Below are 26072 nucleotides of genomic sequence, written 5' to 3' on the forward strand. Positions count from 1 at the left end.
GATCGGAGTGACAGGTGTTCACAGTGCAATAAACCTCCACCACATAAATTGGCCTCTCACCTTAAGAACTAAACACATAAGCATGTAAATCCACTCTATGCTCCAGGGTACAGAGATACATGGATGGAATTGCCAGCAAGATATAAGGATATCCTCAAAAGGAGAAAAAAATGCTCCACAATAGCTCCTTCCGATCAGGAAAAACGTCCTCTCCACAGTACCGTGCAAAACAAAAAATGGCGGACCATAGTGTAATACTGATAAAATGCTTTGTTTATAAAAGAGAATAAAAAGCCTCTTACTAGATAGATGAAAATGTATGGCAAACAACTGCATCGTGTCCGCGCTTCAACACTGCTACTCCATTTCCGGATCACAGCGGGTGACGTCAGCGGCTCCTCCCTTCCCTCCGCACGCGTATCATCCCTAAGGGCGGGACTTCGTCAGCGGTCCTGATATGTGCCTGCTGTACTATGCACTTGTATGAGAAATTATCCTGTTCTCTTTGTATTGCTTCTTTTATGTGAAATTCCTGCCGTTCGTGCCAGTTGTCCTGCTCTCCTTTTAAAATCTGACCACACTAAGCAGGAGAGCTCACCATGGTTAGTTTTCTAGCTATGCCGGGAACTCATTGGGCTCTCCTCCAATGATCAGACTTGTCCTGACACCCCCACCCCCCCCCCCCCACCCCTGCACAGCTATTCACTGAGAAGCTCAGTGTGCTGTTGCTTCTCCTCCCCCCAGCTCATATGCAGCTGAGAACAGAGGGAATGTGATCACTTATAAATAAAAGGGGGAAAATGTATTTATAATGTTTTTTTATATCTATACACAAATGTTTGCCTTTCATTTTAATTTTAAACTGAATAAGTTATTTTTACAAGGTGATCGTTTACAATCACTTTAAATTATATTTCTACAATCACAAATTCTATTTGCCTTTTTTCCTAACAGTCTTTTAACCACACATTGTTTACCTAAAAAGCAACCAACCACTACAATGCAGGACAAAAGGGCAGAACACTTTAATTGCTGAAATCCATCTCAAAAAGCTGAGATGTTAGTGGTATGGAAACGCACATGACTGCAGCTTAAAGTGGTTGTAAATCCTTACGTATACCCAGTGAAGTGACTGGCCTCAGGTGATACACAGAGATTAAATAAATTCTACATTAGCTAAAGGCTCCATGCACACTAGCGTTCTTTTTTTAAAGCCCCCGTTCACACTGGGGCGACCTGTCAGGCGACCTGGTCGTCTGACAGGTCGCCGTAGGTCGCCTTCCACAGAGAAGCTGTGGACCCATTCTAATAGGAGCGACACAAGTCGCTCCGACTTAAAAAAAGGGTCCGGAGCTTCTTTGGGGCGACCCAGAGTGACCTGCATTGACTTCAATGTTATAAAGTCCGTGCCGGCCGCTCCAAGGTCGCGGTGCGAGCAGCGCGCCGCGACCTGTGAGGTCGCCCCGGGAAGTAGCGTCGCCCCAGTGTGAACGGGGCCTTAAGCTAAAAAAACGCTGATAATAGAATTTGTTTAATAGCGTTGTTGATGGATAAACGCTACAAAAAAACGACAAACAATTTTTTTCTGCTCCTAGACAATGAAGCTCTAAAAAACACTAATAGCATTAAGTAGTGTGCATTGACACATAGGATAACACTATTTAGACTTCTGGGAGCAGGAAAAATACTAATAACAGCTTCTAAGAGCTTAAAAAAACACTAGTGTGCATGGAGCCAAACCTGTCTTTCTGCAGCTATCTCGTCTCTACATCTATTCAAAGTTCTGAAATGATAAAGCTTGTCTGAGGGTTCAAAAAAAGGGGGGGGGGAGCTGAAATTACACTCTGCAGAGCTCAGTGAGGAGAGCTCTGAGAGCTGATTGGGGGAAGTGACACACCCCCCTTCACATAGCACACGGCAACAGAGCTGAGGCTGTCAATCACCTAGAGATCCCTCTCCTGTCACCATTTTTCTCTGTCAAGAAATTTTGTCAGAAGACAGAAATGACACTGAGTGCTTTAAAGCAGAAGACAGAGAAGACAGAGTGCTTTATTCATATTTCATATGGGAGGTTTACAACCACTCTAACTCCTTGGCGGCCCTGTGTAAACTACTTACTGCACTGCTCACTGCACACTCCCAGCATGGCAGCCTCTGAGGATCAGTAAGCTCCAGATGCATACTTACAGTCAAACTTTCCACATGACCCAAATGGCTGCCTCCCGGCTTTTAGAACTCTTAAAGGGCCAGGAGGCTGTCGGTGCCTAGGGGTTAAGCAATATATATCCAGGATCTGAATTAAGAACACACTTGTTTGAATGTTCAAGATGGGTGTGTGTTACTCCTTTCTATTCAGTAATAAAGACAACCCATCCAAATAAGACTATATGTAAACCTCCAACATTATTGTTCTTCAAGCACCATAATCCCCTGTAAAACTCAAGGCGCTCTGATATGCAAATTAGACGTTTCGTAAGCAATTGTGAGGGCACACCTGTCTCTGGCAGTAGCTATTGGTCCTGAAATATGATAGACATGCTTAGTGTCCAATAGTAAGTCTTTTAGAGGGAAGGGAAGGGGTTTGGTTCTTTACTTTGTACTTGCGTATGACGTTGTCCTGAATTTTAAGGGGTTCTAGAGAAGTCATTGATGGGTGCATGCAGGTATATCACAGTGCCCATTTTGTTTAATGTTGCATTTTTTATTTTTTTTTTTCCTCATTGGAGATGTTCACCATAAATATTGGCTGCTAATATATATTATTATTTATTATGTAAATTAGTATTTTGGTCTAAGAGGAAACCAAGTGAGATATGGATTAACCTATTGTCCAGAATGATCTATGTCTGCTGACTTGTATACACGATTTGCCTATTTATTTGTAGGATGAACTTAAGTCTCCAAGAAACAATGGCACCAATGTCAGAGATGGATCAGCAGTGTCAAAAGGAACAATGGATAGTGGCTTAGGTCATGAAGATGAGGGTGTAGGCAACCATCTACCAGGAATAGTAGAGGCAACTTCTCCAAGGAGAACACATGTTTTGAATAATGGTAAGTAGGGTGATGGTGAATGGGCACAATTTACACAAGAAACCACTTAATATTTTTATTTCTGGTGATTCTTCTGGGAAGTGTCAGAGCTTTCCCACTCACTTCTGCTCCCCTACATTTCTGTTGGCCCATCTATATGATGGGCTTTCTCATTGTTCATCATAAACTATGACTGTAAGGAGGCAGGATGGGGTGGGCAAGCTTTGAAACGACTAGGAATGACTGGAGATCGACCATTAGGAACAACCTGCATTATGCCCTAGCAGAAGTAAATTGAGTTGCTATGGGTATACTGTATATTTGCACTTTTTATAGCTACTAGTGTGTGTGTGTTTCTAACTGCCTTTAAAAATGCTTAGTAGTCTGGCTTTCTCCTGCTTCAATGAACCACAGACCCAGAACAAGCACGCAGAGCCACTTACAGTATCTCCCAAAAGTGAGTACACCCCTCACAAATTTATTAATATTTTATTCTATCTTTTCATGTGACAACACTGAAGAAATTACACTTTTCTACAATGTAAAGTAGTGAGTGTACAGCTTGTATAACAGTGTAAATGTGCTGTCCCCTCAAAATAACTCAACACACAAACAGCCATTAATGTCTAAACCGCTGGAAACAAAAATGAGTACACCCCAAAGTGAAAATGTCTAAATTGGACCCAATTAGCCATTTTCCCTCCCTGGTGTCATATGACTCATTAATGTTACAAGGTCTTAGGTGTGAATGGGGAGCAGGTGTGCTAAATTTGGTGTTATCACTCTCACTCTCTCATACTAGTCACTGGAAGTTCAACATGGCACCTCATGGCAAAAAACTCTCTAAGGATCCGAAAAAAAAGAATTGTTGCTCTACATGAAGATGGCCTAGGCCAGTGATGGCGAACCTTGGCACCCTAGATGTTTTGGAACTAAATTTCCCACGATGCTCAACTACACTGGAGAGTGCATGAGCATCATGGGAAATGTAGTTCCAAAACATCTGGGGTGCCATCACTGGCCTAGGCTTATAAGAAGAAGAGCTATAAGAATCAATTTGACAACTGGATCAAAATGGCAAACATTTTCAGAGTGGAAGTCAGCAATAACAGGCTGTCCATACTTCTTAGCACAGGGTTCCTTTAATGGTACATTAAATAGTTTCCTATTTAAAAAGTGGAGGTATTGAATAAATGTTTTTGATTCTCAACCAGTAAGATGTAAAAGAGGTCAAACCCGAAAAGAAACATAATGTTACATAGACAGAAAGCATTCTGCAAGCAGCACATAGGCCCTATTAACTACTTCCGGTCCGCGCTATAGCCGAAAGACGGCTGCAGCGCGGACCCACATTTTCGGGAGGCCGTCTTTAAACGGCCTCCCAGACACAGGCTCCCCGCGCGCTCCCGCGAGCGCGCATCGGGGAAAATCTGTGTTGGCCGTGTCCCTTGGACACAGCGAATCACAGATCGTGGTAAATGGCCAATCACAGCGGCCATTTACCACGTGATCGGGCCGTGCGATGAGAGATGATCTCATATGTAAACATATGAGATCATCTCCCATCGCCAGAGCTCCTTCCTCACACGGAGACTGCAGTGTGAGGAAGGAGGAGAGCTGCTCAGCTGCCGGGGACACAGAAGAATGTAATCAGGGCACTGATCACCAGTGCCCTGATTACTAGAGGTAAAAAACATACACAGTGCCCACCATCAGTGCCCGCCATCATTGCCCCCCATCAGTGCCCACAATCAGTGCCCATAGTGCTGCCAGTCAGTGCCCATCAGTGCCTAGATGAGCAGGCACTGAGTATGGGCACTGATGGTGCTGCCCATCAGTGCCGCCCATCAGTGCTCATCAGTGCCACCCGTCAGTGTCCATCAGTGCCATCCGCCAGTGCCCATCAGTGCCGCCTATCAGTGCCCATCAGTGCCGCCCGTCAGTGCCGCATCTCAGTGCCCAGCAGTGCCACCTCTCAGTGCCACCTCTCAGTGCCCAGCAGTGCCGCCTATCAGTGCTCATCAGTGCCGCCTATCAGTGCCGCCTATCAGTGCTCATCAGTGCGGCATATTAGTACCTCCTCATCAGTGCCCATAAGTGCCACCTCATCAGTGCCCATAAGTGCCACCTCATCAGTGCATATCAGTGCCGCCTCATCAGCGCACATCAGTGAAGGAGAAAAATGTATTTATTTTCAAAATTTACTCGCAGAAAATAAGAAAAACTTTTTTTTTCAAAATTTTCTGGCTTTTTTCTTTTTTTTTGTAAAAAATAAAAACCCCAGAGGTGATTAAATACCACCAAAAGAAAGCTCTATTTGTGTGAAAAAAAATGATAAAAATTTCATATGGGTACAGTGTAGCATGACCGTGCAATTGTCATTCAAAGTGTGAGAGCGCTGAAAGCTAAAAAATGGTCTGGATGGGAAGGGGGTTTAAGTGCACAGTAGGCAAGTGGTTAAATTGTTACCATTTTCTAGTAGATACGTGCACAGCTTTTGCAGTCCTGATCAACGGCCAACAACTGCTTATTTGACCAGTGATAGGTTCTCTTTTTACCGCAGCAGAACACTCCACAGCTCAGCTCTTAGCCAAAGAACATCTATAAGCACACATACCCTTCACATTTTCTTTAGTTCCTTTGACGTTTTCCATCAAGTCAAAAGCTCGACAGGGTCTTTTCAGACTATAGCTGCACAACATACATTAGTATAAAAATAGAAAGGTAATTGTATGAAATTGGCATTGCATTCATCCATTTATAAACTGAGCTACAGTATATTTCTATAATATAAAGTGGGCAGTGTAAGAATAGTTAATAGAAGGAAACTGAAAAGCAAAAGGGAAAAGGAGCAGCAGATACAATTTTGGTATAATGCTGGCTTTCGCTTTTCACACAGCAGAATATACAAATGCTTAGTAGCTTTTTTATTCATTCAATGCCACATTTTGGAGTATATTTATAAAGCAGTGAATGTGATATTCACCAAACATTCACTGCAGGTGTATCTTTCTGTTTTAAAGTAGGATGATTGATTCACCTGCAGTGAATATTTGCTGAATGTCACATTTACTGTTTTATAAAAATGTCCGTATATGAGCCATAAAAAACTGTATGGCTGAATTCACATTGCATCCAGAACAAACTCGTGCAGGACCCTTTTTTTTTTTGTCTGCACCAGAAACGGATCACTTGGGTGTTCACACTTATGCGATCCGATTCTGAAAATCGTGCTTCGTTTTGCAAACTGATTGCAGAGTGTTGTTAACATACACTCCGCAATCAGATAGCAGGAACAGGTTGCGATTTTGATGTGGTGTGGCTTTGCAGCGCATTTTAACCAGTGGGGAAGGAGGGACTGCAAGGCTTCACCTGCAGTGAATGTTTGGTGAATGTCATGTTCACTGCTTTATCAAAATGCCTGTATGTATGAACAAACTATGGTACATGTATTGTAGGGCTGGGCAAAAAATCGATTTAATTGATTAATCGATTTTGTAGTGTAAATCGATTTTTATTTTGCAAACTCGAGTTTTTTGCCACAATAGTTTTTTCTGACTTTTCGCTACTTGACAAAGCTACACAGTAGCGAAACATGTAGTTGTGGCAACAGGAGGCTCCATAGAAGCTACTGCATCACTTGCTCCATCCCACCCGGCTTCTTGTTCATCTCTGTGGGTAACTTCCGGCCTCCCTTGGTGACGTCATCTTAGCGCGACTTCCGGTCTTCACGGAAGACACAGCGGTAGTCCAATACATCGGCCCCGGTTCCAGGTAGCGGCCGCACACTGGACCATGCGAGCCTTTGCCATTAGAGGTCGGCTTTTTTCCACCAGAGAGTATCCTTCTTCTCATTTGGGGTCCTGAGGTACCCATATCCCATGACTTCCACCAGGGATTTCTACAGTACCCTGAGGACCTGGGTTAAAGCTTGAAATTGTTGAATGACAGAGCCTCATTTACTTTTTGTTTTGGGATTCTACGCATTTTAACTCTTGAGGACAATCATAGCAATAAAGTTGCACTTTTGACACTATATCTGATGTCTGCAGTCATTTTTTAAGTGCATTGAAAAAAAAATCGAAAATCGAATCGAAACTCAAATTTTTCTTTAAAAATCTAAGATTTTTTTTTTTAGGCAAAATTGCCCAGCCCTAAATTGTATTGAAATCCTTTCAAGGGGTAACAAGGTTGATTTATCCCAGATTATAAGTGGGGATATTGCCTATTACCAAGCAATGGCATACATTTTCATTTTCTAAGGTACAGTATATCAATAAAGAACAGAACAGAAAACTAACTGATTTCTTAAGACAAAAACTTCCAACTTTCTTTCAGCTTTTTTCATAAAGCAATCTCACTGCTTTAAATTTTGAATGATCTCCCCTTCTTTTATTTAATACCTAATATGTAAGGAATTATATTTTCATGTTTTACTAGACTATAAAAATGTACTACAAAGCATGATTGGTTGATATTGTTACAGGCACAAAATATTAAATACTTTTTCACAGAAGTTTAACCACTTCCTCCCAGCCTATAGACAATTGGCGGCCAGGCTGGTGCTTTCCCATCCTGACTGGACGTCATATGGAAGCTCGATTGCAGGGCCATTCAGCGGTGTGATCTGTCACTGGCTGTGTCCATGGCCTGCCCTTGCTCATTCTGGTACCCTGTGATCGCTGTGACCAATCACAGCAGGTCACATGACAGTTGTACACAATGGATGGCTTCCTTTCATGCCATCCAGTGTGTACATATGTGTTGCTAGCTGTGATTGGTCAATTTGATCACATGGTACAGACAGGACCAATCACAGCCCATCTGTACAATGTAATAGGCTTTGACCAATCACAGCTAATCACAACAAAACAAACTGAATGTTTCCGTTTCATTCAGTAAAAAGCTTGCTTATAGCAATGTAATTCATAGCTATAAGCAAACCTAATGTGTTAAAAAAAAAAATCCTGATCACTTATAAGTATAATTTTTTTTTTTTTCCGTACTGTCACCAATCCGTGTTCCTGATCACCGGTACACCAGTTATATGATGACGCTGTATGGCACTGGTGATAGTATGAAGGGGAAAAAATGGGAATTTTTTTTTTTTTTCATTATTATTACCTTATTTTTCAAAAAATATGACAAAAAAAATTACAACTTCATAAAACCCACCATGCCCCTTACTAGATACCTTGGATCTTGGACAGTCTACTTTCCAAAAAAGGGTCATTTTGGGGGATATTTCTACTGACCTGGCCTTTCAGGGCCTCAAGAGAAATGTCAGTAGTTTTCAGATATACAGTATATCCCATAGTTTGTGGACTCCTATTCCTTTTCTACAGACTAAATAATATACACCGATTTGGGTTATTTTCACCAAAAAAAGTGTAGCAGAATACATGGGCTAAATTTGGGCTAAATTTATGAAGAACAATTATTTATTTGCGAACCTTAAGAACAGAAACAAAGAAAAACGTGTTTTTTTTCCAAAATTTTCTGTTTTTTTTTTTTTTGTTTATTTAGCCAACAATAAAAAACCCAGTGACGATTAAATACCACCAAAATAAATCTCTATTTGTGTGAACAAAAATAGAAAAATGTAGCTTGGGTACAGTGTTGCATGACTGCCCAATTGTCATTCAAAGTGCGACAGTGAAGCTGAAAATTGGTCTGGGCAGGAAGGTGGTAAAAGTGCCCGGTATTGAAGTGGTTAAGTACTCTGTTGCTAATGCAATGTTTTTGAACTTATTATGGAGTTGCTTAGGTGAAAACCTGAGTGACAACCATACAAGACAGTGTTCACTGTTTCTTCTATTGTTATGTAATTAGACACAGCTTGAATGGCAGTATCCTAGCAGCAAACTAACCCCTATCTTCCTAGAAGTGATCTCAACCTTTAGTGACAAAAGCATGTTTTAAAAGTGAATAAACACATTTACATACTATAAAGATAATTGTTTTCTCCTTCTAAGCAGATCTGTAGATTGCGGTCGTCTTATCAGAGCCATCTCACTCTTCACATTTAACTGACATGTGATGGGCTTTTGTATATATGTAGGTTTTTCCAGTGTAATTTAGGTGGTATCACTATATTTTAGGCTGATTCCTCCTGATGTAATGATTTGTTGGTATCTTAAACCAGTTGCTATTCCTCTTGTCTTAAAGTAGAACTATGGGCAAAACTTTTTTTTTTTTTTTCCATTTTGAATAGAGTAGGGGAGGGTTATAACCCCTGTCAGATTTTTTTTCACCAACTGTGTCTCATTGCAGAACGTTCCCTTCACTTCCTGTCCCATAGCCAAACAAAAAGTGACAGGAAATCCCTGCAAATTAGGGGAATCCTTTGGGGCACCCCAAGTCACCTGAATTAGTGTCCCATTGGAGGATTTCCCCTCTATTATTATTCTGGGGACAACCCAAAGTTTGGATTTTCTTTCACTTTCAATAATAATGGTAAATAGGACAACTAGATAGGGTGACACAGAGAGCAATAAAAACTGTCAGGTGTTCTACTCCCTCTTCACGCTATCTAAAACGAAAAAAAGACGTTTTGGCCCTAGTTGTACTTTAATCTTCTCCCACCCGCCGTATAGAAAAATGATGGCGGGGCAGGGCGGCTCTCGTTGTGATACAACGTCATATGACACCGCTATCGCGACCAGGGCCGTTTGAAGGAATTTGGGGGCCCCAAGCAAAATGGACATGGAGGCCCCCCGACCCCCCGCACACACGCAAAGCCTTTTTTTTTTTATCAGCTAAAAGGTATAATATATATATATATATATATATATTTCCATGGTGTCCTGTGTGCGGGGGCTTGTCAGCGTCGCATACTGACGATCCCTGGCGGTTTCTGTTTGATTGTGAGTAGTTCTTGTAACATATGGCCTCTATGTGAAATCCAGCTCAACTCAATGGTCTCTCCTGTGAGGAATGATGTGTACATACATTTGCATTATCCCACACAATTTTAATAAAAATATATGATTCATATATATTTTTATTAAAATTGTGTGGGATAATGCAAATACACACATTATTCCTCAGAGGAGAGACCATTGAGTTGAGCTGGATCCCCCCATATACAGACATCCCTCCCCCTACATACAGACATCCCCCCCCTATATACAGACATCCCTCTTCCCCATATACAGACATCCCCCCATACACAGACATCCCCCCCATATACAGACATCCCTCCCCCTACATACAGACATCCCCCCCCTATATACAGACATCCCCCCCCTATATACAGACATCCCTCTTCCCCATATACAGACATCCCTCCCCCATATAAAGACATTCCCCCCATATACAGATATCCCCCCATATACAGACACCCCCCCCCATATACAGACATGCCCCCCCCCCCATATACAGACATGCCCCCCCCATATACAGACATCCCCCCCCATATACAGACATCCCCCCCCCATATACAGACATCCCCCCCATATACAGACATGCCCCCCCATATACAGACATCCCTCCCCCATATACAGACATCCCTCCCCCATATACAGACATCCCCCCCATATACAGATCCCCCCCCCATATACAGACATCTCCCCATATACAGACATCCCCCCCATATACAGATCCCCCCCCATATACAGACATGCCCCCCCCCATATATAGACACCCCCCCCATATACAGACATGCCCCCCCCCATATACAGACATCCCCCCCCATATACAGATATCCCCCCCATATACAGATATCCCCCCCATATACAGACACCCCCCCCATATACAGACATCCCTCCCCCATATACAGACATCCCCCCCCCATATACAGACACCCCCCCATATACAGACATGCCCCCCCCATATACAGACATCCCTCCCCCCATATACAGATATCCCCCCCATATACAGATATCCCCCCCATATACAGACACCCCCCCCATATACAGACATCCCTCCCCCATATACAGACATCCCCCCCCCATATACAGACATGCCCCCCCCCATATACAGACACCCCCCCCATATACAGACACCCCCCCCATATACAGACATGCCCCCCCCATATACAGACATCCCCCCCCCATATACAGATATCCCCCCCATATACAGATATCCCCCCCATATACAGACACCCCCCCCCATATACAGACATCCCTCCCCCATATACAGACATCCCCCCCCTCCTTGGCAAAGATTGCAGAATATGAAGCAGAAAAAAAACCCAGGAACAGACCTTCACTGCAGAGCAGACACATGGGATGTGATGAGTTCCATCCACTTCCTGTACTTCTGACATGGTCTGTGACATCACCAGGGTAATTCTACTGGGCAGGAACTAGCCACTACCAATGGAAATCCAGCGCTAGCCTGGGCCCCTCCTCCTCCTCTCACTAAAGCAGCAACGGCCACCGGGCCCCTCCCCACCTCACACAGAAGCAGAACCGCTGCCGGGCCCCTCCCCAGCTCCCCTCCTCACACTGAACCAGCGCCGGGCCCCTCCCCTCCGTCCACTACTTATCGTCCGTCATATACACCACGTCCGGAGTGCCCGACTCTGTTTGCCGCTGTACATTTTATATCCAGGAGAAATAGATGACTGACAAAGCTGTTGTCTTGGGGCCCCAGGCCAGCTCGGGGCCCCAAGCAATTGCTTGGTTTGCCTGCCTTGTTGCGACGGGCCTGATCGCGACAGGCCCAACGCAATGATCGTGGGTGCGCTGTGTCCCTAGGACTGTGACCGTGGCTCTTTACCCATGTGATCAGCTGTGTCCAATCACAGCTGATCACATGTAAACAAGGAAGTGCCGTTTATCAGCTCTTCTCGCCTCACACTGACATACCTAACAGTAACTAAATACCACCAAAATAAAGCTCTATTTGTGGAAAGAAAATTATTAAAAAAACTAATTTGGGTACAGCATTGCATGATTGGGCAATCGTCATTCAAAGTGTGACAGCTCTGAAAGTTGAAAACTGACCTGGGCAGTAAGGGGGTGAAAGTGCCCAGTATTGAGTTACTGTAAATAAGCAAAATGCTTTATTCAGACAAAAGTCAATGTCACACTTGTGATCATGTTGCTGGCAATAACTCACAAGGAGCAGGACAGCACAATAGAACACAAACCGCTTCTACAGCGTTACTCTCTTGCTGGCTGAAGTGCTGCAAGATCTGGCTCACCGGCAAGGGAGCAGCAACTGAGTGTCACCAGTCTGGGCAGGAAGGTTGGGAATAACCTTGTAAAGAGGATTCTTTGCTCTCCTGATAATCCTAGTGCTGAGATTCTATGCCACATGTGTCAAACACAAGGCCCGCGGGCTGAATCTTACCCTCCAGGTCATTTCATGTGGCCCTTGCACCTCTCCTGCAGCCAAGCACCCCCTTCTCTCTGCCGCCCCCCCCCCCCTCTTGTCTCAGCAGTCAGCAGCAGAGAGGAGGACAGAATTCTTCCTACAGATCCTGTGCCTCTCTGTGCAGCCGCTGCACTCTCTTGTCTCTTCCTCTCCTGGTCTCAGCATTTGCAGACTCCAGCCCTCCTTTGGTCCTCCTTCAGACCCTGCATGTTCTTCTTAGCAGCCCCCCCCCCCCAGCTTCTTCCCAGCAGCAGCACATAGTAAAGGGGGTGCACTGTAATGTAAGAGAGGGTGGGGGACTCTTGACTTCTGATGGTGGGGGAGGGGGCTCTTGACATCTGATGTGGGGATGGGGGGGCGTTGTGGGCGCTCTGAACATCTAGTCTTACAGATACAACCGTCCCGTGGCCTGCGATTAAATCAAGTTTGACACCCCTGTTCTATGCCTTCCCCACTCTGTCCAAAGCTTAAAAGGGGCATATATATAGACAGCAAGTGGCTGCAAAAAGCCTGGAGGAGATTAGTAGCACTGAGATTAAACAAATAATTGGAAAACCCTGACAGAAAGGATGGCTCCATAAGGTGCTAAAAAGAGAAAGGAGTCACCCTGGCACAGGAAATCTGGGGCAGTAATTATGGAACCAGCTTGAACAGGTACATAGGCAAGGATAAAAGATAAAGAAACGGCATAATCAATAAGGCTACATTGACATCTGGCTGTTTTGAGTAGCGAGCAGGTTTGCCCAAGTGTAAATGACAAATCGCACAACGCACATTTCAGATGCCATTCATTTGAATAGCGCCAAAAAATAGTGTGGTTCTGCTGTGATGGTCCCACTAAAATTTTAGAAACTTGTCGCCCGAAAAAAGTTCAGCCACTCTTTTTGGGCAACATGTTTCACACGATGCGGTTTATCTTACGACAATTGCGGCAGAACTGCACTGATTTTTAGGTGCCATTCAAGTGAATGGCATCTGAAATGTGCGTTTTGTCATTCACACCTGGGCGTTTTGAAATCGCTGCCAGAATCGCAACAAATCTGCCCGCGATTCAAAAGACCCAGGTGTGAATGCAGACTAAAAGTTTAAAGTGGAACTTTAGGCAAAACTATTTTTTTGTTTCATTTTGGATAAAGCAAGGGAGAGTTATAATCCCTGTAATTTCTTTTTTGCCATCTGTGTCCCATTGGGGAGATTTCCCTTCACTTCCTGTCCCATAGCCAGACAGGAAGTGAGAGGAAATCCCTGAAAATTAAGGGAAATCCTTTAGGACCCCCAGGCCACCAGAACTAGTGTCCCCATTGGAAGATTTCCCCATTACTTCTCTGTGAACAACCCACGATTTGGGATTTACTTTTACTTTCACTTTCAATGATAATGGTAAACAGGGCAAGTAGAGAGGGTGAATCTCCTCAATAGGACCACAGACAGCAATAAAATCTGACAAGTGTTCTAATCCCTCTCCACTCTATTCAAAACTAAAACAAAAGTTTTGCCTTTATTTATACTTTAACTCAACTGCTTATGAATGTAGTAAATATGTAGTGTGTCCATAAAGTAATGAAAATAATATTTTAAAAATAATTTTATTGAAAAATGTTTTAATTGAACATTGTTTCCTTCAAAGTATGCACCTTGTGAGTGTGCACAACGCTCCCAGCTATTTTTTCATTCTTCATAGCATCCCTGGAAGTTTGCAAGTAGGATGTCATTCAGAGCCTGTGTAGTGGTTCCTAGGACATTATCCACCCTACCAAAATTGTGTTGTTTCTCATGTTCAAATCCTGAGTCACAGTTTCATGAACAATTGACTTGGTAATTCCCGTTTCCTCTGCAATCATTCTGATAGTGAGCTGTCAGTCACGTTTGAGAACAGACTTCACTGCATCCACATTCTGTTAAATTTTTGAGCGATGGCTCACTATCAGAATGATTGCAGTGGGAATGGAAGTTACCAAGTCAATTGTTCATGAAATCGTGACTCAGGATTTAAACATGAGAAAGGACATGAGAAAGGACACGATTTTGGTAGTGTGGATAATGTCTAAAGAGTCACAACGCAGGCTCTAAACATCATTCCACCTGAAGACTTCCAGGGATGCTATAAAAGTGGAGAAATCACTAGGAGCGTTGTCTTCACAAGCATAGCTGTCAACTGTCCTGGGTAATTCACTCTGCCGGGACTAGTCCCGGCAAATCAGTGTTGCATCGGGCTGCCCGTAAAAAATGGTGCTGGGCCATCATCGTAACTGCACATGCGCCGTTCCGACGGCTGCTGGGCTCGGGGAAAGCTCGTACAAGCTCGGCCAGGCGGGCGAATGCAAGGTTACATAATGGACCTGCCTGGCACCATTTTTAAAGCAAAGGACTCGTTCTCAGACTGCGGCGCCTCGCCGGCACCGCTAAAGCAGCAGAGAAGGACAGGACTCCTCAGAGTGAAGACATGATCATGACATGCCTTCACACTGCAAAGAAGGACCCCTGGAGACCGAGAGTGACACATTCACAGACATGAAGGTAGGTAGGAAAAAAATGGAGAAACAGGGGCAAATAGGAGGAAGGGATTTTTTATGGTACAGTACCCGGACAGATAGTTAGACCTACTAATGAGTAAATAAAAATGGTGCGCTAATTCAAATTGTGGTGTACATTTGTAAAAATGTGACAAACAAATGTTGATATGTAAAACACCAACAAATTGGTGAATAAATAATCAACATCAAAGGTGTATAGGTGACTTTGACTCAAAAGCCAAAAAAAAACCAAAAATACATAAATAAATAGTCCAACAGTCCAAAATGCAAGAAGAGTGTGTTCTCTTCAATAGTGCTCAGAATTGCTCAAATATATGATGTGAAAGAAAATCCAAGAAAGTCAAAAGACAATTGTGATATCCCTCCACCTGGTGAATTTCCTCCTTACCTGGTGGAAAATAGGTGCAGTAAGTAAAATTCCCTGTTTTGCAAAATAAACACTTCACGTGATGTTCACCTCCAACTGTGTATAGACCACCGGTGCAAAAACAATATTGGCCTCTTACCAAATAGATATGGAAGATGAGATTGAAAATCACTACTTAGGAAATAATGCTGATCCCTTCTCCTACAAATGGTGATAGGCGGTTTTTCCCAATTAGTCAATGTAGATGTTCAGTCCACGATCTCATGATGTTGGTGGGAAATCCAAGCAATGTGCTCCTAGACTTCGTTTCGCTGCAGAGCTTGATGGATGTACACCACAATTTGAATTAGCGCACCATTTTTATTTATTAATTTCTTATTTCACAATCCTGGTAGCAGCTTTTCACCTATCAGCGCTCCCTTCCCTTAACATATCACATTAGACCTACTAATGTATATAAAAATATCAACATTTTTTTATTGTATGCATAGTAAAATTAAACATCAAATACATCAAAAAGATCAAAAATATTAAGATTTTAGGATCAAAGATATTATATAAGATTTTTTTGATGTATTTGATGATTCATTTTTTTGATTTCTTTGATGTATTTGATAAATTTGTTCTTTCTTTTAAATATTTATTTTACTCTGTATACAATAAAAAATGTTGATATTTTTATATACATTATATACATTAGTAGGTCTGACTATCTGCCCGGATACTGTACCATAAAAATCCCTTCCTCCTATTTGCCCCTGTTTTTCATAATTGGGATGTAGGTACTTCCTCATTTAATTAATTTTTGTATAATATAGCCTGTAGCTTCGTCTATTAGTTATGAAGGTAGGTAGGATGAAAGCAAAAACTGCTCAGGTGTGACTATGACCATACAAAAAATGTAATATGTAAATATAAATAAAGTGCAAGGTGTAAATAATACCAGACAGCATAATTAGGTTTTATCGTACTTATTTACACCTTGCACTTATACATATTACATTTTTGGTATGGTCACACCTAAGCACATTTGACACTTTAGAATTGCAGGGAATTGTGATGAGAATTTTAAACATTAGGCAGAAGTAGTACAGCTGAATGGGAGAATTATTCCAACTCTGCTACTTTGGCCTTAAATTTAAAAATTCCCTTTTCGATTTCCTGTAATTCTCTCTTTATTGAGTAGACCCTATAATCTGATGACAAGTAGGCAGAGATTAATTATGTGGAGTGGGCGGAGCATCAGGGAAGTGGGTGTGGTAAGTAATTGATAGCCGTGCTGCAAATCGTCACAAGGTACATACTTTGAAGGAGACAATGTTCAGTTGTAAAATGTTGAAAAATAAACTAATTTTTAAAATATCATTACTTTCTGGACACACCTCTTGCGTGTATGTAAATTTTATATTTTTATATATATAATATATGTATACAGGGCTTTTTTTCAGCTGGAACTTGGGGGAACTCGGTTCCACCACCTTTGGCTCAAACCCTCTGTTCCTTGCTCACCACTATCACTTGTAAACACAGGGTCGTGGTTGAGTTCCTGCACCTTTTTTCTGAGAAAAAAAGCCCTGTATATATATATATATATATATATATATATATATATATATATATATATATATATATATATTAAAAAAGAATAGCGCACACATGCAAAAGAAACTACCAAATTTGAAGACAATCCATAAATAAAAATGGGGATTTGGTCCCACCATATGGCCATATAGTGCTCAAGCCCACCACTGCGTCAAAGTACCCCATTATCAGTGTTATATGTTGACGTTTTCATTACATTTACTTTGATTTCTGTTCTGTTCTGGTGTTATAGATTCGTCTCTGCTGAACAGACAAGCAGACATAAGGGAAAGGCAAACTTCCACAGATATCCTGGAGAAGCTTATGTCTGAAGGAATAATACAGGGTCAGAGCAAGGTTGTTAGGAATGGGGAAGCATACGATGTCATGGTGAGTATGTGACCAAGTGTACTTTTCTACATTCAAACGACAGGTGTCTTTTTAGGATCCCTTTGGTAGTAACATAACTGTCTTTTATAGACCCCTTTGTTTACAGGACTGATTGGCCAACAGTCCATTACTACTAAGGTACAGTGCAGTTGGTGGTGTAGCATGTGAACAGCTGAATTAGTTCCTGGAAGGGGAGGCTTCTCTATTATTCTGCATATTTCACTTGAATGTTTACGGACATCTCTATTATTCTCTCCAATGCAAATTGTATAACAAGGCTACGTCTTATTTGCCTTCAGATGGAAACACCTGGGAAGCCTCTAAGGAGACCTCCTGCAAAGTTGGAGAAACTTAAAACCAAAAAGAAGAAAAATAAAAATCTAACTAGAGAAGATATTGATACTAAAATGAAGGCTGCTGAAGAAAGAAGAAAGGTAATAATATCCTGCATAAAGTGGTTGACTAATCTTTACTAGAAGCTAAGGTATCCATAAACACTACAACAGTAATAATCAACCAGTATTCCAGGGCCTTGTGTCCATCCTGGCCTTCCCTTGCCGTATGGAGTATGCACTCTAATGGTCGGAATGGGTATGTCTGCCTGTCTTCGACTCATTTTTAGATCCTGTTTAAAACTCTGCAAACCCAAACTTAGTTAAGATGTCCATTGACGTCTATAGGAAGAAGGGGAATCCTCTTAATAGACTGGGCATTTTGAAGGCCAGTATGCACACTACTGTAGAAAAAAAAATGGGAAGCGGGGCACTGCTATTCGAAATACATGTCAAGGAAAAAAACAAATATAGCAGGGAGAGGGTCTTTTCATGCTGCTTCAAGAGCAGAAAATAAATAAACCCAAATTTCTGTATAGAGCCTGCTTGGGTGATGCCTTCTTTTGCCAGTAGCTTGGTGTACAAACAGCAGCAACACAGCATTCTAATTCTGAATAATTTTCAGGCCAGGGCCAGCCTTTGGGGTGTGCGAGCTGTGCAGCCGCACAGGGCGCCATGGGCAACAGGGGCGCCGTGCGGCCATCACAGCTCGCAGATGATCAGGGCACACAGCGGGAGGTAAGCGGTGACCGTGGCCTGCACAAGGCTAACACGGACCGCGGCCGCCGCTTACCTCCCGCTGTGCGGCTGTGCCTCAGTCTCCTAGCTGCAGGGCTGAGCTGTGTATCTCACACAGCTGAGCCTCCGATCCACCCTGACAGATCCCTCCTCTCTGCAGGGACGCCAGAGAAGAGATCGTCAGCTCCTTCTCCCGCCCCTTCTCCTCCTCCTCCCGCCCACACTCCCCGGGTATGTGTGAGTGGGAAGTTTAAAGAAAAAAAGAAAAGCTGCAGACAGCGTGAGCCTCCCTACTGAGGTAAGTAAACTCTCTGATGTAAGGGGGGGTGATGTGTGGGGGTCTTTGATGTGTGGGGGGTCTTTGATGTGTGGGGGGTCTCTGATGTAAGGGGGGCTCTGCGTGGGGGGTCTTTGATGTGTGGGGGGTCTCTGATGTGTGGGGGTCTCTGATGTAGGGGGTCTCTGATGTGTGGGGGGGGCTCTGTGTGGGGGTCTCTGATGTAGGGGGGGCTCTGTGTGGGGGGGTCTCTGATGTAAGGGGGATCTCTGATTTTTGGGGGGGTCTATGATGTAAGGGGGGTCTCTAATGTGTGAGGGTCTCTGATGTAGGGGGGCTCTTTGGCGGGGGGGTCCCTGATGTAAGGGGGGTTCTGTGTGGGGGGTCTCTGATGTAAAGGGGGCTCAGTGTGGGGGGTCTCTGATGTAGGGGGGGGCTCTGTGTGGGGGGGGGGTCTCTGATGTAAGGGGGGTTCTGTGTGGGGGGTCTCTGATGTAAAGGGGGCTCTGTGTGGGGGGTCTCTGTTCTAGGGGGGGGCTCTGTGTGGGGGGGTCTCTGATGTAAGGGGGGTCTCTGATGTGTGGGGGGTCTCTGATGTAAGGGGGGTCTCTGATTTAGAGGGGCTGTGTGTGTGTGGGGGTCTCTGATGTAAGGGGGGGCTCTGTGTGGGGGGGTCTCTGATGTAAGGGGGCTCTTTGTGGGGGGATCTCTGATTTAAGGGGGGCTCTGTGTAGGGGTCTCTGATGTGTGGGGGGTCTCTGATGTAGAGGGGCTCTGTGTGTGGGGGTCTCTGATGTAAGGGGGGGCTCTGTGTGGGGGGGTCTCTGATGTAAGGGGGCTCTGTGTGGGGGGATCTCTGATTTAAGGGGGGCTCTGTGTGGGGGTCTCTGATGTAAGGGGGGCTGTGCGTGGGGGTCTCTGATGTAAGGGGGGCTCTGTGTGGGCGGTCTCTGATGTATGGGAGGTCACTTATGTAAGGGGGCTCTGTGTGGGGGGTCTCTGATGTAAAGGGGGGCTCTGTGTAGGGGGGTTTCTGATGTAAGGGGGGGGGCTCTGTGTGGGGGTCTCTGATGTAAGGGGGGGCTCTGTGTAGGGGGGTTTCTGATGTAAGGGGGGGCTCTGTGTGGGGGGGTCTCTGATGTAAGCGGGGCTCTGTGGGGGGTCTCTGATGTAAGAGGGGGCTCTGTGGGGGTCTCTGATGTAAGGGGGGCTCTGTGGGGGTCTCTAATGTAAGGGGGTGCTCTGTGAGGGTCTCTGATGTAAGGGGGGCTCTGTGAGGGTCTCTGATGTAGGGGTAGCTCTGTGAGGGGTCCCTGATGTAAGGGGGCTCTGTGTGGGGGGGTCTCCGATGTAAGGGGGCTCTGTGTGAGGGTCTCTAATGTAAGGGGGCTCTGTGTGGGGGGGTCTCTGATGTAGGGGGGGCTCTGTGAGGGGTCCCTGATGTAAGGGGGCTCTGTGTGGGGGTCTCTAATGTAAGGGGAGCTCTGTGGGGGGTCTCTGATGTAAGGGGGGGCTCTGTGGGGGTCTCTAATGTAAGGGGGTCTCTGATGTAAGGGGGGGCTCTATGAGGGTCTCTGATGTAAGGGGGGCCTCTGTGAGGGTCTCTGAATTAAAGGGGGCCTCTGTGAGGGTCTCTGATGTAAGGGGGGTCTCTAAGGGGGACTAAGTTATTAGAGATCATAAAAAGAAAAGTCAAATAAAGTGCAAAAAAGGTGCAAGAAAATGTGCGAGGGGGGGGGGTCACGCGCGTGCGGTGGGGTGGGGGGGTGCCACAGTAAACCTGTCATGCTGCTGGCCAATTTCTATCAAACTCTAATTTACAATTAATAGACTGCATATAAAACAGAAAAATAAGCCAGCAGCAGGACATTTTTAATGGAAGATAATTGGCTAAAATTTAAAAAGTACAGGCAAGTGTTTTACTAGCAGAATTAAGAGACTGCAGATGACACAGAAGTGTAAAATTGGCCAGCAGCATGACAATTTTAAATAGCATAGGCCCAAATTTACAAGGGACAAAGGGCACAAAATTACAAGAATTAAGATACTGCAAAGGATACAGAAATGTAAAACTGGCCAGCAGAAGAACAGTTTTCATTTGGGATAATAGGCCTAACCGATGATTGCCAAACTTTTATCTTTTGGGATGGGGGGGAGGGGGAGTGGTTAAGGTGCACACTGTTCTTTGCTTTTTTTTTTTTTTTTAAACAATGTGGCAAAATTCTGCAATTCCAGAACAGATGGTCAGTAACAAGTGAATGCTGCGCTTCGAGCACCCCAAACACAAAGGTCTTATTAACATTAAATGAATTAAAAGAAAATCCCCAAAGAAATTAAACCCCAAAACCTCACAAAATTACCTTAAAAACAAAAGCTTCCAATATTTCCAAACAAGAAAAAAAAAACGCAGATGTCTTGATAGCCCTAATAGGTAGCAAAACAGTATTAAAGTACAGTTTTCTAACTGACCCTAATCGCTCCCTTTGCAGTTTTTCTTTATTCTTTTTTTTTTTTTTTTGCCAAAGCAGCTTTCAATACACTGACATGATGGCTACCTTGTGCTCCCCTGTTTTTAAATGAGGTGGCTGGCTTATCCAAAAGCCCTCTTATTGGCCCTTCTAAGCCCACTGGCTAGTGTGTTCTGATTTTTGGTGAATCTGCACATGAATTTGCATGAATAAACCCACAAGATTTGCCTCTAACCTAGTGTTTCTTAACCTTTTTTTCAGTTAAGGCACCCTTTAAAAATGATAGACAATCTTGAGGCACCCTTTAAAAAATGATGGACAGTCTTGAGACACCCCATTTAAACACGTAAAAGCTATTCTAATAGTTTTACACAATGCAGCAACATTCACAAGTCCAAGCAAGACACCAAACATGAGAGGTTATTTTTTTCTTTCAAAGCAAATTAACTTTTGCAAACTGGTACTGACTAGTATTCCAAGATTTCTCTTCTCCCTCAGTTTTTCTCCATCCCTTAGCTAATGTGACCCCAACGCTAATGGAGAGGGGCAGGGGAGGGTCAAAAAAGTGATATGCAGGCTCCTCAACTGATGATGCCATTGGTCATTTGGACGCCAGCAGCTAGAAGGTTGTAATGGTGCACAATGAAAACCTGTAACTAAAAAGGAAGCCTTCATCCACATGCTGGCTTGTATACAATTTGTGGGCAATTTTTAGGCATTTTGCCAAGGCACCCCTGAAGAAACCTCAAGGCACCCTAGGGTGCCTGGGCACCCTGGTTGAAAAAGGCTGCTCTAACCCATGGTGGCAGTGAACCAGAACCTTATCCCTATTTATAGTGTTTGAAGAGATGAGTATATTCCTAGTATGAACTGTTTTTCTATTTGCTATTGAAATCGAAGCTCTCCAAAGCAGTTTACACTAAAGTGACTGAAACTTAAACTGAATGCACCATGATTGTAAAGCGATCACTCAGTGTATTAGTGTAAGGTCTAACTGAGTCAATTAAGTAAGATAATGTTGCTTTGTATTGTGAATTGTTTCACTAATACCAATTGCAATGCTTGAAAATTCCAGACAAAGGAAGAGGAACTAAAGAAAAGGCTGCGTGAAAGGCCAATGACTGCCTTGCCTAGTCAGTCTCAATTTAGAAGGGAAGGGGCTTTCACTCCTGATGATGGACAAGAAGGTGAAGAAACAACTCCAACTGAAACCTTAGATTTTGCTGCACTGGAAAATGTAATGAGTGAACCAACAGAGAGTCTCAGAATTCCAGCTGAAGAGCCTGATGAAATAGGTGCTGTGGAATCTGACAACACCTATAACAAACCTAGTGACCAGACCAATGACTTTGAAAATGATCTCTTTTGATGCAAGCTCACTTAAAAAAATGTACTTTGATATATGCATCTGAGTCTAGAAATATATACTGACGTTTGATATTAGGATTGCACTTCATATGCAATGCAGTAAAAGATCCTTCTTCTAGGTGCATAGAGAAAATAGGCCAAATCAATACAGCAACTGTTTAATGTATACAGGTAGGTGCAACCTAAATTAAATGTACCAGGTGCAATAATGGAATTATTCACTTACAGAAAGGTGCGAAACTACTTCTGACCCTCAAGGTGTAGCTCCATCTTTGCAGTCGAATTGGAATAACACTTACTTTATATATGTTTCATGTTTTCATTCACATAGAATATCTTTTAAAAATAATGAAAAATTGCTGCTTACCTTTTCTATTTACTGAAAAATCCTAAAAACTATTTAGATTTCCCTGTCTATGTAATATTAAGGAAGGAACTGGGGAGTTGTTTACCATCTTAATCCTGTCTTTACTCCACTGGCAGATTTTCATTATCAGTTGTAAACTAGATATCCACACTGTCTGTCCTAACACACTTGGATGATAGATTGGTAATGCACTTTTTAACCAATCTGTCTCTAAAGTGTCCCTTGCAAGTTATTCTCAGCAACCCAAGGTGCCCATAGTCATGTGTATAATCTTGCTAAAAAAAAGTAGAAAGGTAAGAACTATTTTCTTTTAATTTTTTGTTTAGGCATGCGTGTGAACACATAACATATAATGGGGGATTCTCAGATTTAGCTTCAAAGGTGAAAACACTTTCTCTATCGCTCATTGACAGACGTAGTCCTCAGTGCACCTTCGGGTTATGTTGCCTCCACAGGAGCAGGACTAGACAGGAAATTAAAATGTTCTGGCCACACCCTAGGGGCAGTCCCCGAGGGTATATCCTCTCTCTCTCTGCCACAGCAAATCAGTTTTTTTCTGTCTAGTCAGGAGTAAGGACCTAGATACCTTGCTGGGATCTTCGGTCCTGGCAGGATTTTTTTCTTAAAAAGATTTTTAGACAGCTTTTTTTCCTCCAGTGTTCCTGTGAGATCTTCAAGCAAGAAAGCTGAACTGGGCGACGGGCTGGATGTTGAGATCTGGTGGTCACCCCAGTTCAGCCTACGAGCGCGTGCAGGCCATAGCTCCGCGCTGGGTCGGCCGCGACATAGTCCCACTGGAGGGACTGACCCTGCGAGTTAAACGTCTCGCTGAAACGCCAAGGACCATGAGTCACGGCGTCCGTATTGGTCGACAGCCCTCCCGCCCCGGTGGAGAGGGGTACTGTCAGGAGTTGGTGCCCGCCTGGTTCCGGTATGGTGAGTAGAATGTTCCCCCTTTCCCCTGACGGGTCTTGTGGTGAACGCGGGCCCCTCTCTGTATGGTAAGGATGAGTTCCCCCTCTATCCTATAACATGGCACAGATCCCCCTACTTTGAGTGTGATTTTTATGTGCAAAAGGCCAGGAGGCTTGGTTTGGGAGCTGACAATCTAATTGTAAATATGTTAAAAGATTGTAATCAGTGGCAGTATGGGAATCTTACTGTGATAATATAAGTATCCTACCAGTCAGAAGCCACGGACATGTAGACTGCTTTCCAAGTCAAGTCTCCAGCAATAGCAGGCCTTCCGACGGCCATGCGGTCCGCCAGGGTCCGGTACCGCCGACCAGGCTAAATCCCCATGTAGAGAAGGTGTTGTGATGCTCTGCAGTCACGCCGCTATTCGGTACAACCGCCGCCATTGTTTGCTAGATCGAACGAGGCCGCCATTTTGGCGTAGCCTCGTGTCTCCAGCATGGGGGCGGCCATGTTTGAGGTGACCCAAACACCTCGTGGAGCTAGGGGAGGCGCCGGAAGGCGTGCAGAGGGGCGGAGCCGTCTCCTTTCTTCCTGGGCAGCCAGCCAAAAGACTTCCTGTTTGTGAAGACAGCGCTGTAACCTGTTGCAGTGAACTCTGAGCATCAAGTGGTGAGCCTGGGGGTCTATCTCTCTCTCTCTCGATCGATAGGGATCCCTAGCAGGTAACACTGAGGGGCTTTTGTGGCGCTGGGGGTCTGAAAAAAAAAAAAAAAAAAAGTTTTTTATTTAAGTTTGGATTGTATTTTCCGGGTAGTTACTGGAATAATCATGGACCCTGCCACACAAGTACCCCCACCTGTTTCCCTCGAGGGGGCCACAGGACCCGCCGGTGCACAGAGTATGGATGCATTTACAGCAGTTTTGGAGTCTATGGTGGCTCGGGTGGAGGCGGCCTGTCAGGGACGGGGGTCAAGAAAGCGACCCCCGCCTACCCCTATATTATCTGACACCTCTGACTCAGATTCAGAGACGGTCACTGCAGCTGCAGGTCCCTCTGCAAGGGCTGTTATCTCAGGTAAAGCTCCCTCAGACAGTGAGGAGGACGTTCATTCTTCCGCCATAATTCAGGAAGAAGCATTGGTGGACGCACTAGTTGTGGCAGTGCGGGAAACCTTAAGACTTGAGGTTTTACCGGCAGAGGCAACTGAAACAGAGATTCCCTTTGGTACTAACAAGCCCATCAAAACGGTGAAGGTTTTTCCTGTACCCAAGTGTTTTGGTAATAAAATTAAAGGAGAATGGGAGCATTCTAAGCGTACCTTTACTATTTCCAAGCGTATTGCTAGACGCTATCCGTTTGAGGAATCCCTCATTAAGAAATGGACGGTACCACCAGTGGTGGATCCACCTATTTCCAGGCTGAATAAAGCCACGGTTATTCCAGTGGAGGACACTTCGTCCTTTAAGGATCCGGTGGATCGAAAGATGGAAGCGGAGTCCCGCACTATCTTCTCCCTGATAGGGTCAGCATTTAGACCAGTAATTGTTATTGGTCTAGTTTCCCAGACACTAACGGAATGGGCGAGATTGGTACGCCAAGACCTAAGGGGAAAAGATATCCCCCAGGGAACATCTGATTTGATGGAACAGATTATACAAGGGCTACAGTTTCTGTGACGCAGCCTTGGATGCTACCCCCCTATTAGGGCATGCATCTATGTCAGCGGTAATCCTCAGACGTGTGCTGTGGTTAAAATGCTGGTCAGCTGACCTAGGTTCCAAAAAGACCTTGACGAATCTCCCCTTTCAGGGGAATCGCCTATTTGGGGCCACCCTAGATGAAATTATTAAGGATGCCACTGGGGGCAAGAGCACTTTCTTGCCACAGGCTGCTAAAGCTAAGGGACCTCGCAACAAGCGAGGACCTTTCTTTACCGCCCATAAAGGGTTCGCACGCCCGGCTGGAACAAGCGGGAAAGGCAAGACTCCTCCAGGAGGGTTCAAGAAAGGCTGGTCGGACAAACAGAGGACCGACTCAGCCAAACCCGAAGCAAAGGATTACACAGCCTGAAGGTGCGCCCCCACCCGGGTTGAGGGTGGGGGGACGTTTTCACCTGTATTCAGGACATTAGATCGAGCATCGACTACTACTACCGGTGCGATTCTTCCCTTCCAACATTTAAGTACTACAGGGAGCGGTAGTCACCGTTCCCTGAACAGATCTTTTCCTTTACCTTTTCCTAAGATTAGTCTCAATTCCCCACAGGAATCGGATCTGGTTGACCAGACAGACCAAGAAGCCTCTAGCCGGGTGACTTCGGTCCCTGAGATTCAGCCAAGAGAGATCACCGTTCCTGATAGGAATCAGGTGTCGG

General features: G+C 44.3%; 1 protein-coding gene across 1 annotated transcript in view; it reads left to right on the top strand.

The window, feature by feature from the left end:
* STMND1 (stathmin domain containing 1) overlaps positions 1 to 22575 on the top strand; it is a 34956-nt gene extending 12381 nt beyond the window's left edge. The window contains exons 2-5 of the mRNA XM_082259130.1: positions 2886 to 3054; positions 17093 to 17229; positions 17529 to 17663; positions 22120 to 22575. Of these exons, the coding sequence (XP_082115256.1) occupies positions 2886 to 3054; positions 17093 to 17229; positions 17529 to 17663; positions 22120 to 22413 (735 nt within the window). The 3' untranslated portion in view covers positions 22414 to 22575. The remainder of the gene's footprint in view (positions 1 to 2885; positions 3055 to 17092; positions 17230 to 17528; positions 17664 to 22119) is intronic.
* The last annotated feature ends 3497 nt before the right edge of the window (positions 22576 to 26072 follow it).

The sequence above is a fragment of the Pelophylax lessonae genome, assembly GCF_965119305.1.
Source record: "Pelophylax lessonae genome assembly, chromosome: 5".
NCBI lineage: Eukaryota > Metazoa > Chordata > Amphibia > Anura > Ranidae > Pelophylax > Pelophylax lessonae.